Genomic DNA, 14,725 nt, shown 5'->3' with positions numbered 1-14,725 from the left:
AGTCTGCCAGAACGAGACCCTCGCTATGAATGAAGGAAAGAAGTGTTAATTTCAAGGGCTCGTTTTCTTTGTTATACACAATATTAATGAGAACTAACAGACAATAATGCCAAGGAAAGTATAGGGGATGTTTTTTTTAGTAATAAATGTAAGGTAATTGTGAAGAAAGAAAAGTGGACGAAAAGATAGCCTGCCGCGGGCAGGGACCGAACCTGCGACCTTCGAATAACGCGTCCGATGCTCTACCAACTGAGCTACCGCGGCGGCCATCCCCCCATCCACTTTGTAGGATATATGTGTGCATTTAACGTGGGAGCGTCAGTCAGCGCCGCCAGTAGCCATGACGGCGAGTGTGGAACACTCTTTTTCTGCCTGTTGGCGTCACGTAGCACGTGAACTTATTACGAGCTGGCAGCTGACCAATAATCCCTCGCATACTACCTGAAAGCATCAAGTCTGCCAGAACGAGACCCTCGCTATGAATGAAGGAAAGAAGTGTTAATTTCAAGGGCTCGTTTCTTTGTTATACACAATATTAATGAGAACTAACAGACAATAATGCCAAGGAAAGTATAGGGGATGTTTTTTTTTTTTTTAGTAATAAATGTAAGGTAATTGTGAAGAAAGAAAAGTGGACGAAAAGATAGCCTGCCGCGGGCAGGGACCGAACCTGCGACCTTCGAATAACGCGTCCGATGCTCTACCAACTGAGCTACCGCGGCGGCCATCCCCCCATCCACTTTGTAGGATATATGTGTGCATTTAAACGTGGGAGCGTCAGTCAGCGCCGCCAGTAGCCATGACGGCGAGTGTGGAACACTCTTTTCTGCCTGTTGGCGTCACGTAGCACGTGAACTTATTACGAGCTGGCAGCTGACCACATAATCCCTCGCATACTACCTGAAAGCATCAAGTCTGCCAGAACGAGACCCTCGCTATGAATGAAGGAAAGAAGTGTTAATTTCAAGGGCTCGTTTTCTTTGTTATACACAATATTAATGAGAACTAACAGACAATAATGCCAAGGAAAGTATAGGGGATGTTTTTTTTTAGTAATAAATGTAAGGTAATTGTGAAGAAAGAAAAGTGGACGAAAAGATAGCCTGCCGCGGGCAGGGACCGAACCTGCGACCTTCGAATAACGCGTCCGATGCTCTACCAACTGAGCTACCGCGGCGGCCATCCCCCCATCCACTTTGTAGGATATATGTGTGCATTTAAACGTGGGAGCGTCAGTCAGCGCCGCCAGTAGCCATGACGGCGAGTGTGGAACACTCTTTTTCTGCCTGTTGGCGTCACGTAGCACGTGAACTTATTACGAGCTGGCAGCTGACCAATAATCCCTCGCATACTACCTGAAAGCATCAAGTCTGCCAGAACGAGACCCTCGCTATGAATGAAGGAAAGAAGTGTTAATTTCAAGGGCTCGTTTTCTTTGTTATACACAATATTAATGAGAACTAACAGACAATAATGCCAAGGAAAGTATAGGGGATGTTTTTTTTTTAGTAATAAATGTAAGGTAATTGTGAAGAAAGAAAAGTGGACGAAAAGATAGCCTGCCGCGGGCAGGGACCGAACCTGCGACCTTCGAATAACGCGTCCGATGCTCTACCAACTGAGCTACCGCGGCGGCCATCCCCCCATCCACTTTGTAGGATATATGTGTGCATTTAAACGTGGGAGCGTCAGTCAGCGCCGCCAGTAGCCATGACGGCGAGTGTGGAACACTCTTTTTCTGCCTGTTGGCGTCACGTAGCACGTGAACTTATTACGAGCTGGCAGCTGACCAATAATCCCTCGCATACTACCTGAAAGCATCAAGTCTGCCAGAACGAGACCCTCGCTATGAATGAAGGAAAGAAGTGTTAATTTTCAAGGGCTCGTTTCTTTGTTATACACAATATTAATGAGAACTAACAGATAATAATGCCAAGGAAAGTATAGGGGATGTTTTTTTTAGTAATAAATGTAAGGTAATTGTGAAGAAAGAAAAGTGGACGAAAAGATAGCCTGCCGCGGGCAGGGACCGAACCTGCGACCTTCGAATAACGCGTCCGATGCTCTACCAACTGAGCTACCGCGGCGGCCATCCCCCCATCCACTTTGTAGGATATATGTGTGCATTTAAACGTGGGAGCGTCAGTCAGCGCCGCCAGTAGCCATGACGGCGAGTGTGGAACACTCTTTTTCTGCCTGTTGGCGTCACGTAGCACGTGAACTTATTACGAGCTGGCAGCTGACCAATAATCCCTCGCATACTACCTGAAAGCATCAAGTCTGCCAGAACGAGACCCTCGCTATGAATGAAGGAAAGAAGTGTTAATTTCAAGGGCTCGTTTTCTTTGTTATACACAATATTAATGAGAACTAACAGACAATAATGCCAAGGAAAGTATAGGGGATGTTTTTTTTTTTTTTAGTAATAAATGTAAGGTAATTGTGAAGAAAGAAAAGTGGACGAAAAGATAGCCTGCCGCGGGCAGGGACCGAACCTGCGACCTTCGAATAACGCGTCCGATGCTCTACCAACTGAGCTACCGCGGCGGCCATCCCCCCATCCACTTTGTAGGATATATGTGTGCATTTAAACGTGGGAGCGTCAGTCAGCGCCGCCAGTAGCCATGACGGCGAGTGTGGAACACTCTTTTTCTGCCTGTTGGCGTCACGTAGCACGTGAACTTATTACGAGCTGGCAGCTGACCAATAATCCCTCGCATACTACCTGAAAGCATCAAGTCTGCCAGAACGAGACCCTCGCTATGAATGAAGGAAAGAAGTGTTAATTTCAAGGGCTCGTTTTCTTTGTTATACACAATATTAATGAGAACTAACAGACAATAATGCCAAGGAAAGTATAGGGGATGTTTTTTTTTAGTAATAAATGTAAGGTAATTGTGAAGAAAGAAAAGTGGACGAAAAGATAGCCTGCCGCGGGCAGGGACCGAACCTGCGACCTTCGAATAACGCGTCCGATGCTCTACCAACTGAGCTACCGCGGCGGCCATCCCCCCATCCACTTTGTAGGATATATGTGTGCATTTAAACGTGGGAGCGTCAGTCAGCGCCGCCAGTAGCCATGACGGCGAGTGTGGAACACTCTTTTTCTGCCTGTTGGCGTCACGTAGCACGTGAACTTATTACGAGCTGGCAGCTGACCAATAATCCCTCGCATACTACCTGAAAGCATCAAGTCTGCCAGAACGAGACCCTCGCTATGAATGAAGGAAAGAAGTGTTAATTTCAAGGGCTCGTTTTCTTTGTTATACACAATATTAATGAGAACTAACAGACAATAATGCCAAGGAAAGTATAGGGGATGTTTTTTTTTAGTAATAAATGTAAGGTAATTGTGAAGAAAGAAAAGTGGACGAAAAGATAGCCTGCCGCGGGCAGGGACCGAACCTGCGACCTTCGAATAACGCGTCCGATGCTCTACCAACTGAGCTACCGCGGCGGCCATCCCCCCATCCACTTTGTAGGATATATGTGTGCATTTAAACGTGGGAGCGTCAGTCAGCGCCGCCAGTAGCCATGACGGCGAGTGTGGAACACTCTTTTTCTGCCTGTTGGCGTCACGTAGCACGTGAACTTATTACGAGCTGGCAGCTGACCAATAATCCCTCGCATACTACCTGAAAGCATCAAGTCTGCCAGAACGAGACCCTCGCTATGAATGAAGGAAAGAAGTGTTAATTTCAAGGGCTCGTTTTCTTTGTTATACACAATATTAATGAGAACTAACAGACAATAATGCCAAGGAAAGTATAGGGGATGTTTTTTTTTTTTAGTAATAAATGTACTTTCCTTGGCATTATTGTCTGTTAGTTCTCATTAGTATGCGAATCAGCAACTTATAGGGAAATAACGAACACGTATTACGCAGTAGCGAGATGCCTGCCGCTTGCATAGGACACTCGTGAAACAAATCGCAAGTGCTGCCACGTATGCAACAATACGAAAAGCACTTACTCGTGGTACGACAACAATTTACGATTAGGTAGCACTTCATTAGGGGGAATTCTTGCACGACATATGGAACTTGCCTGTAATATAACTGTGCGTATCAAGGCATTCACCGACGGAGTGAAGAACTGCGTCGTGCCTTGGAAACACCACAACACAATCCCGCTTTTGCTGAATATCGTAAAAAGGTCGAGCATTTTCACGGCACCAAAATATCGGCGACTAAATTAAACTATGCACTGAAGGTAGATAATCCGAGTACACTGTACAGCGAGTGGACTCGGCAGCAGTCGGCTGGTAAACGTGTTTGCAGGAAGTGACGTTTGGGTCAAAGGCCATGCCAACTTCCGGGCCGGTAGTGGAAAAAATTATTCTGACCTCAAAAGTCAAGGTCGCATGCGCTAACTCGAAGCATTTTTAAGTGTTCAAAAGTCAGCTTACAGCGTATTTAGAATTTTTCGCTATTTCGGCCGAGCAATAAACGTGAACGTTACGAAAGAGTCATTTTTTACCATTTTTTACTTCACAAAGTGGAGTTGAGTAACTTGAGTGCGCAAAAATATAGTCCCTCGTGCAAAGTTGTTATTCTCCGAAAAACGCCAAATAACTAACGTTCCTTTACGCGCGTAAGAAACTGGAGGAAGACTAGAGGTTGAAGGAGTTCGCAAATTGTCCTTCGGTGCTGGGGATATTAGCGCGCAGGAACACGCGCTGTGCAATTTGCGAGGAAGACGCCGAGAGGTCGCCATATTGTCACATGTCTCGGTTTTGGGCTCACATGACCTGTTGTTTGGCCCCGTGATCACCTCGCTTCCTGGCAAATTCAAAACATTCATTGCTAACCACATGGATATGCTGGATCAAGCGTTGGACAGCAAGTAAGCGAATTTCCGTCGAAAATAGCGCTCGCTAGAGACGTGTAGGAAGCCCCGTCGGAGGCGACAACGACGTAATACCAATCTGGAAAGTGGCCCCGCGACAGCGGAACATTGCCGGGTTCGTGGCATCAGTCGTGCTTTCGGAAGGCCGTGTGTATCGTTTCCGGGGGGTTAGAAATTAACTCGAGTATCTCGCTTTCTTCGTGGGAATCAGACACGATGTTCACCTTGCACGAATTAAGCCGATTCGAGGGTTAGGTGGGCAACTGGCGATTCTCTTTTCTGCTCGCTTCTCGCTTGTCTCTCGCTGCTCATCGTGGCGATGCCTTCGGCGAATGGAATCTATGAGCGGGACTCCCGCTAGTAATCGCCAGTGTGTCGTTTCTTGAGCTGTCGAACGTCGGCGACTTACGCAACGCCCTCAACTTTTTCGCTCAACAGCTCGGGCGGCGCGATTACCGGCAAGCGACCTCGGGGACGTTTTAACGCCCCAGATATACCGGCGTAGCCTGTGCAATTCTCGTAGCCGCAAGCGTCGCGATACGTGTTTTCTTCCATTCCTTTTTCTTTTAGTTTCTGAATACGCGAAAGCCTCGTGCGTCGGCGTACGTAGTGTTTTAACGCCATCTGAATATCAGCCAGCAGAGACTGTCAGTGCCGTCGGCGACTTTCCAAGGCGGACGAGCTCTCGATCACAACGTGGGAAAAGCGGATGCTTTGAATTTTTGTTTCGCCCGTGTCGGTGTTTGCGCCGCCTGCACTGCGATGTCGTGACTCTCGGCGATCGGTGAACGGGGAGAAAGAAAAAAAAAACGCGTACAAAGATAGACACGACCCCTCCCCCCCCCCCGCCTTTTGAGAACACGCAGCTGTGAGCGGCCGCAAATTTAACACTTCCCGACGCGTAATGACTCTCGGAATGCTCGAAGCCTGCGGCTCTCCTACCTCGCAACTGGTTTTAGCAATTGATGCATTCGGCTGCCTTTGCGTACAACACTACTGTACCTCGACAAACGTAGTGTGGGACTGTGTTTCATGGCAGCTCCATTCATTGGGGAAGCAACATATCTCGCCGCTTCCTTGTGCCACGATTTCGATAGCACGCTGCAGTTCACGATCTTTTGAGATCGTCGCTTCTATGCGTACGATCTACTACAATAAACTACCGCCTTTTCTTACACACTCGTTCTTTCTTTGTTGTAGTTCCCAAGACAAGAATAATGACTCGGCATCGGATGATGCATCACAGATTCCCTCCGATGGTAAGCAATGAACCTTTCACCTTGATAGCACTTTATGGTGTTTTCCATGAACTCAGTGATAGTTGCACTCACAAGAAAAAATGTACCAATTACGTGTTGTGGCTTGTGATTATCCTTTCATTAGACATCCGTTCTGGGAGTCCTGTCGCTGCTCCATATAGTGGTTCTAACCATTTAATTGTAGTTTACTTTGAATTTACTTGTACATGAAAGGTTGCGTTATGTCCGTCTGCTGATGTTTCATGTGGTGCCATCGGCTCAGTCCTGCCCAAGTTTCTCATCTCACTGGTGTTTGTTGAAACAAGTTGGTATTTCTTGATACCACGAAAGCATGTGCGTGTGTACTACATAGGTCTGTTAGTAAAGGTTGTCCTACTCGGCTCACATGACTTCTTTTTTTAATATATAGTTTCTTGGAAGATTTCTTCATAGCATGTAGGTAAAGAAAAGATCGGTCTGAATCGTGGAAGAAAGCAATATGTGCAGACGTCCACAATAAATCCCTAACCAGCCGAACTTTCCGTCATCCTAAGATGGGTCCTAGTTATTCACTGAGCTTTCATACAAACCTTTACCTTAACTGCAATAATTTCTTGAGGCTTTTTTTTTGTGCAATCAACATGAGGAACACTTCATTGTGCAACAGCCACTACAGCTTGCATAGCACAGTCTGTGTCTCTATGGGGCACTCGTATTTAGTGTAAAGCTTGAGAAAGCTTTGCCGCATACAACTGTGGTGTGGCTCAAATTTCGCAGAAAAGAAAATGCATTTTATGATCCCAACTGTTCACTGTAGCACTTCGCTGTTGTATGTCCGGTTTTAAGGAAAAAATACGAGGTTGCTTTTCTTCGTCACAAAACTAGACGCTGATGACTGTGGCGATATCATAAATGTTTCTTAACACTTGCTGGCAGACACAAAAAGCAGTCATTCTGGAAACTCCTGCTTGTCTAACATACAGCAGAGTCCTCCCAGAACAACTGCTTTCTGCAGCTGCGAGGAGGTGGCAACAGGACTTTAAAATGTGACATTTGTGCAAAACATGAGCAAGAACAAAGCGGTAGTGAGTGCAGTCTTCTTTTAATATTTTAAGCAAAACAAGCACGTCCCGGTATTGTGGACATCAGGAAATTTCGCTACACACAGCATTGATGATTGACCGTTGTTTTAAGGATAGTGGCAACCATTGATTGATTGAAAACAAAAGCACTGATGTTGCTGGCAGTTCTTAAGTTAATTTCTATATTGAAACGAATTGCTTGTTGGCACTGCATACAGATGGGTGCGTTTTCACGTGTGCTGTACATCTTCTCAAACCACTTAAAGGCATGACAGAATAATGCACAACTGAGTGATATAAATACTCAAAGAAACCTACGAAAGGGCCTACAATTTAAAATTCATTTCATGGTGGCCGTCTGTCAACCAAGAAAAGTGCATAAAGAGGTCACCCACTGCACACATATAAAGTGTTATTGAAATGCTGAGGGCTCCACTCTTAATTTACTGTAAAAGCTCGTACTCCTTTATAGGCAACATGCCTTTAGTTGTGCACTTAAAAATCCTAGTGCTTACTCCATGTGGGTGCTTGAAAGGCATAGCTTGACATGTTCAGTATACACAACCAAATTAGAGGTGAAAAGAACTAAAGAAATTTTCAGGCGTGGCTCATAAACAGGTGTGCCTTTTGGTTTTGGCATGTAAAACCTAGAATTTATTGTTCAGCTCATCCTGTTCATGCTTAATTTTTCCATAATAAGTACAAACTGCCATCTGGAAACCTGCCTGAGCAGCTGCAACAGCTGTGATAAAAGAAGCACAAAGCAGCTGTGGCCCAGTTTCAAAAACACTTCTGACATCAGTGAAGGCATCTGATGGGAATGGATGTAAGAAGTTGTAGCAGCTTTATTTATTTATTTAATTATTTATTTATTTCAGTTGCATTGCCAGGTTGTGGCAGCTGTTGGAATCTAAATGAACGCAGTACTTGAAAAGATGTCTAGCTAAAATGAACTGCTTTGCAGAAGTGGGAGCGATCTTGTGCAGCCTTTTCCATTCATTATGCCCATTATCATTGGCTGACATGCTGCCAAGCCTTTCGTTATCGCCATTGTCAGTTGCTTGCTCTCACAAATGATAAGAAGGGGAGAGAAAAAAATATTCTTGCATATGATAACCCGAGGTCGGCATTACAGCCCTTTGCGGCCTCCTCACTTTAGCATGTTAGATCTATTTTGCTGTACTGTTGGCAACACGTGCCATTCATTGCCTTTTGGTGATAGCAAATTGCAAAGACGTGTGATGGGGATGGCAAGCTGTTGCTCTGCAGTTATGCTTCTTAGCAGTTTCTACCTTTGCAGGTTTTAATATGTGCAGGTCACGAAGGCAACACATGCTACATGAGCAAAAGCCGAAATGTTTGATCACTGCTTGGCAAAAGGACATGTGCTTGATGTTAATAATGTGACAACGCTGGCACAGGAACAGCATGGGATTTGAGAAAATTCGTAGAATCATGTTTTACCGTAAAAATAGGTTTAAGCATTGTGATCGACAAGTGTGCAATCATTGTAATTGTATGCTGGATGTTCATTGCTGTCACATAGACGAGTATGATGTATTTGCTCTTTTGGGGCATTCATGTGCTGATGGTGCCAACTGCATAGGTGGCAAAGCGTCTGTTCTGTTTTGGCCTCAGTTGAGCTGATAGATGTTTTATCGCTATGAGTTCCTGTGGCTTTTGGAGCATATTTTCACGTTTCAGCACAGTTCAGCCTTACTCGCCATTAAGGTACTGCCACTTTGCTGTGCTTTGACGTTGGGCTTGTGCTGTGAAACAAGGCATAGACAGCGGTGAATTGGAAAAGTTTTAAGCAGATTCAGGGACATGTCTCTTGACAACTGCAGCCCATCAAAAATAACACGTCCTCGTAGGCAAACTCATTCTGTCGTGCTTGTAGATTCTAATGCCTCAATGAAAACCAACAAATAATGAAGCCAAGGAAGGTATGGGGGCATTAATTGTACTGTTTTAACCATAGGTTGGCAAACTCACTCATGAGTCCACTCACTCAGACTCACGACCCGATCCGAGTCTGAGTTTGAGGGAGTCCGGGTGAGTAATATCTGGGTGTGCTTGAGCACAAGTGAGTCCGTTTGAGAAAACTTTGAGGCAGTGTGAGTCCTGTTGAGGAATATATTGGTGAGTCCAAGTGAGGCCTGAGTTCAGAATATATTCCTTGAGTGAGTCTGGGTGAGCTCCACTCTTTTTGCCATCCTATCTATTCATCTTCAGCATTACTGTGAGCTTGATATCGGCTCATGTTTGTACTCACGTCTACTCGCACATATTTCAACGCACTAGTGTTCATATGCAGCACCAATATTTATTGATCAGAGGAGTGAGTTAGGGGGAGGGTGTGCCTTGACCTCCCCCTGCAAACTCTTTCACGGGAAGTTCTTGATAAAAATATCTCGTGTGAGTCGCATCTTTCATAAAAATGTCCTTACTGGATTGCAACCACTGATCATTCGTACTTGAAGTTACGAGATCAAAAGGAGCCACATAGAGCACCGATTATATGAGATATTGGCATTAAAGGGCATTGACACCAGGACTGAAAAAGCTAATTTTACGCTAACACACTCGTCAGTCTGCTCGCTCAGACTCGGATAGAGCCACGAGTCTGTGTCTGAGTGAGTCTGGCTGAGTTAATGTGTTGGTGAGTTTGTGTACGAGGGAGTCTGGTTATAAAAAAGTTTGGCGAGTCTGAGTCCGAGTGAGCCGTAAGAGCAAAGTATATTTCTTGAGTGAAGCTGAGTCGGCTCCGATTTTTTTTGCCAACCTATGGTTTTAGCTGTATGGTAGCAATTGTGATATAAATGTGAAGATATTAAAGTGGACAAAAAGACGTCTTGCCGCCGGCAAGGACCGGACCTGCAACCTTCGGATAACGCGCCTGATGCTCTACCAGTTGAGCTACGGCGTCGGTCGTCCTCTCGTCCACTTTATCGAGTATTTATGTGCATGCAAACCTGGGAGTCTTATTGCCAATGTGTTAATGCTAAGATACTAATGCATACCATGCTTGCCCATGCCGGCACTGCTCTTCACGCCTTGTAGTAACCTATGCAGTGGCGGAAGGCGTGGAAGTGGACAGCCAGGCTGCGGCCATAGCCAGCGTTGCGCCACAGGCCCTCTTGGATCCCAGCATCCAGTACCAGTTCCGCACCGAGAATGGCCAGGGTGGGGTCACTTACCGTGTGGTCCAGGTGGCAGCTGCTCCAGAAGGCACAGAGGCTGCCAGCGGCCAAGTGGTCACCACGGCGGCACTTGTCGGCCAGCAAGTGGCACAGGCCATAATCTCCAGCCCCTTTGCAGCCACCACGGCCAATGGAGGCTCAAGCCCTACTGCTGAAGGGGGTCAGTAATGGCACGAGCCTTTGTATTGCGATTGCAATTGTTAGACACAACCAAATGAATTAAGAGACAATTAGGCCAGGGAATCTATAGGGGCCATTAATTGTTGTCTTTTTTACTGTAGTGCAGTAATAATGACTTTAATTGAAATGAATTAAAGTGAACGCGAAGTCACCCTTTTCCCTCGGTGGGATCTGAACCCACAATGTTCGAAATACGCGTCCGATGCTCTACCAATTGAGCTACGACGGAAGGTGCTCCCCATCCACTTTTTGGCTATTTCTGTATGTGTAATCACTGGGAGTGTTAGCCAGTGCCACTCGTAGCCAAGGCGCCTAGTGTGGAACACTCTTTTGCCGGAGGTCATCACGGGCACGTGAACTTTGCATGAAGCGGCAGATGACCAGTAAGCCCTCACATGCTAAGCTAAGGCATTAAATCTGCCAAGGCGAGGCCCTCACTATGAAGGGACAAAAGAAAGGAAACTGCATATAAACTTGTGTTTGCCTGTGTGCATGCAGTACCATGCTCATTAATTTAATTAGTAAGCTAACGTCCACTGCAATATATGGCCAATAAAATTACAGATCTCACTTTGTGCAGCTGTTTAACACATTGCTATCACTGTCAGCGCCATCACCTTTTGGGTCAATACCGTAACTTCTTCAGAACAAGTAGGCCAGTGTTCCCACAAGCTGTGTTCTAAGGAACTGCATGAACTTGGGTCAGTTTTGCTTGTGAATAAGAAATATTAGGAAGTAATAGCAGGTGGTGGCACCTAGAGCACTGCACGGGCCGATTTTTCCGGCCCGGGCCCGGCCCGGCCCGAAAACGCCATGCTCCGGCCCGCCCGAGCCCGGGCCCGGCCCGGCCCGTTTCAGCTAGTTATGCCTTGAGCGTAAAGGAGGCACTGTCCAAACTTCGGTTATTGTGAAGATACCTGCCGCACACAAGAGAATTTCTAGAGATTGTTTTAGGAACTTCTTTCAGTGTCACGACTTTCACTGGTACTGTGTATACTTTCGGTTAGTTACGCCCGTAAAACTCTTGCGGAATGTTTGCAGGGCCATATAAAATATAATTGGAGTCATAGGTGGCTGTTTCATGTACGCACGCAGTGCTAACCACGCAGCCTTGCTTTTGCATTTCAAAGAACGACTACAATATATAATACCGCCATAAAGTGAAAAAAAAAAACAACAAAAACATGGCAGACATTTTTCGTTTGAGTCTACATCAATTGAATACGAACTAGGGCTGTTGAGTAAATGTAGCAAACCTCCTGCAAACTTCATACTCGAAATGTTTCCCTAGATACAAACGCGCACATCTTATATGTGCTAATCTAGGCAGTTTACCGTTGCTTTCATTAAACGGTACCCGAGAACGTCTTTCACTCACTATAATGGTGGAAACTTATATTAGGCGTTTCTTGAAATTACGTGTAGCATACCGATGGAGCAAAATTGTAGACGTCTTGTACTGTGCAATTTCTGTGCACGCGAATGCACTCCAGGTGGCTTAAATTACGCGGAGCCCTCAACGATGGCGTCTCATATAGCCCAGGTCGCTTCGAGAAGTTAAACCCAAAAAAACAACAAAAACAAAGCCAAACAACGTACACACGCAATTATACAGATACGTATGAGACCCGGGCCTAATACGGGCCTGGCTCAGGCCCGAGCCCGACCCAAGCCCAAAGGTCATGGGCCCGAGCCCGGTCCGCGCCTGATCAAACAATCTCTTGCCCGGCCCGGGCTCGTGCAGTGCTCTAGTGGCACCCTCTTGAAATTCCGCACTAGCTTTAGGCGATGTCAGGGATTCTCAGCATTTTCACAGAGCCAATGTATTGGTAAGATTGGCTATGTGGCTGTTTGGAAATAAAGAAAATGTAGTACCTTTTAGACAGTGGTATGTGCTTTGTATTGAGTGCATTAAATATTGGTTTATATAATACTGTAGTTGCAGAGTCGGCAGCTAATAAAGACATGAAGAAAGAGGCAAGAGAAATATTCTGAGTTGATACTCATTTAATGACCGAGTGAGTGGCTAGTTCTCTTGAACACCTCTTAGAGAAGCTGGGAGAACTTCAGTGAAACGATGTTGGTATCCATGAGCTTTTAATATCAAATGTGTGTGGAAGGAGTTGTTGTGTGGGCTCATCATATAGCTAAAAAGCCTACAGAAATAAATTTTAAGAAGCCTTTCAGAGGATGTATACTCTAATCGTGCTGTTGTACTTTTTCTAGGCCAGTTCTATGTGATGATGTCGCCCCAAGATGTCCTGCAAACTGCACCGAGGACGTTAGCACCGCGATCCCACAGCTTCAGCTCTAAATCTGAAGGAAACAGGACAGCTAGGGATGAAAGGAGGAGGGCCACACACAATGAAGGTACGTAATGCGTTTCGGCTGACTACTTTTTTTTCAAAGGCTTATCGCAGTCCCAGTGACTTCAAGCTAATAAGGTTTTATTAAATTAGCTGGAACTTGGAAGCCCGAGTCTTGCTTGCCTCCTATTATCGAATATCATGAACTGGAATACTGTTACACCAAATTATTCGCTACATCAAGCTCTAGTTTTATATACGAAATCTGGTTGTCTCTAAAGCTGCTGTCCATTTTGAAAAAAAGTGTGGCCTCTACATGAGTCTATACAGTATATTGCTTGACAGACACTGTTTTATTGATGTAGGCCACTACGAAGGGTGCTGTTTAACCAAACGTAGTCGGCCAGTAACCTTGGCTTATGTTTCTTGTCCAGTTAACAAAAGTCATCAAAAGAGCTTGATTACAAGATTCTCCCAGCGCCATTTGTGCTGTGTTGCGCCAGAAGCAGGATTGCGAGATGTGACATTGCAGCTGTCCTAATGTCAACCCGGATGTTCCTTGCAGTGGAGAGGAGGAGGAGGGATAAGATCAACAACTGGATCATCAAGCTTTCTAAAATCATTCCAGACTGCTCTAGTGACCTGAATAAATCTGGACAGGTAAGGCAGTGCTATCAGTAATGGTGTAACAGTTACAGGGGCGTAGCCAGAAATTTATTATTTTTTTTTGGGGGGGGGGGTCAATAATTTTTCATGAATGTTAGTGCATGTATTTGTATGTGTGCGTTTATATACAGTCGATCCCGGATATATCAAACTTGAAGGGGATCGCGAAATAGTTCAATATATCGATAATTCAAAATATAAAATATGCGCATTGTAGGCTTAAATTAATGCATTGCAGGTCTCAAAACAGTTTTCGGAATTCATAACAAGCGCTAACATGCATCGCTCACAACTAGTACGCTAAATAACAAGGTGGCAACTTCTTCTTTTGCAAGTTACCGCACTTTATTTTGCACGAAAATAGTCCATAAATTTTTCTTGCTTCTTGCGCGCTATCAAGTTCATCAAGTCATCCTAAATATCATTGAAGCTTTCCAAATAAGCAAATTCAGCACCTTCGGCCACAACAGCAGTGACTGACGCTGAGCGCCAGTGCAAGCTCTGGAGCGCGGTAAAAGGTTGTTTAGCAGCGGCGTTGACATCTTCATAACTGCACGGGTCCACTTCCGTGGCACCGGCAACATCAGCCTTGATCTCTGCATCGATGCAGTCAGAAACAGCGACGTTGTCATCTGCCCCGATGAAGTCCCGTCCTAGAGCGCGCCCGGAAATGCTAAGTCGCAAAATTCACTGAGGCACCGTGTGCCGCTGTCAGCGGTCATGACGCACCCAAAGTCGTCACCTGACACCAAAGCCCGCAAGGAAACAGCTCATGACGGTGCTTTGCTTGACGTCGTTCCAAGCACCAGTCATCATTTTACCGCTACGAGCGGGTCAATGTTTAGTTCGACTCCCGAATGAGGATTTGTCAGGAACGAAGCGAGAAGTACACAAATCCTCAAAGTACAGTACTCAAAGGTACAAGCCCCCACCGTCTACATCTTGGCGATGGCGATGGCACTTGTAGCTTTGTAGCAAGCAGCCGCTGCTTTGGCGCGAAAAGCAAGAAAAACCGTAGCCTCTGAGATGTGTGTTTTATAACCGGAAACTCCGAAAATACGTCATGACGGTGCGGATCTTGAAGGCCATGCTTTTCGGGCCCGCATGCCATCATGCGCGAACAAATGGCTAAGGGAATGCGAACATTGCAACGAGGCTGCTGAGTATTTCCGCATTCATCTGATTTTGGTGCCTTTGGCAATC

The 14,725-nt window shown here is 45.6% G+C and overlaps 2 protein-coding genes across 4 annotated transcripts in view; one reads left to right on the top strand and one right to left on the bottom strand.

The window, feature by feature from the left end:
- The window catches only part of LOC119393720 (signal recognition particle receptor subunit alpha), a 64,794-nt gene extending 60,507 nt beyond the window's left edge, over window positions 1–4,287 (bottom strand). The window contains exon 1 of the mRNA XM_037660842.2: window positions 4,047–4,287. Within this exon, the coding sequence (XP_037516770.1) occupies window positions 4,047–4,163 (117 nt within the window). The 5' untranslated portion in view covers window positions 4,164–4,287. The remainder of the gene's footprint in view (window positions 1–4,046) is intronic.
- A 312-nt stretch (window positions 4,288–4,599) lies between these two features.
- Window positions 4,600–14,725, top strand: part of LOC119393717 (upstream stimulatory factor 2) — a 46,902-nt gene continuing 36,776 nt past the window's right edge. Inside the window, exons 1-5 of one of the 3 annotated variants that reach the window (XM_037660840.2) lie at window positions 4,600–4,844; window positions 6,048–6,106; window positions 10,231–10,530; window positions 12,777–12,920; window positions 13,422–13,516. In XM_037660840.2, coding sequence (XP_037516768.1) covers window positions 4,813–4,844; window positions 6,048–6,106; window positions 10,231–10,530; window positions 12,777–12,920; window positions 13,422–13,516 — 630 coding nt within the window. In that variant the 5' untranslated portion in view covers window positions 4,600–4,812. The remainder of the gene's footprint in view (window positions 4,845–6,047; window positions 6,107–10,230; window positions 10,531–12,776; window positions 12,921–13,421; window positions 13,517–14,725) is intronic. The other 2 variants (XM_037660841.2, XM_037660839.2) reach the window with 2 other exon arrangements.

This window comes from Rhipicephalus sanguineus, chromosome 5, assembly GCF_013339695.2.
Source record: "Rhipicephalus sanguineus isolate Rsan-2018 chromosome 5, BIME_Rsan_1.4, whole genome shotgun sequence".
NCBI lineage: Eukaryota > Metazoa > Arthropoda > Arachnida > Ixodida > Ixodidae > Rhipicephalus > Rhipicephalus sanguineus.
This window is presented reverse-complemented; position numbering and strand designations above follow the sequence as displayed.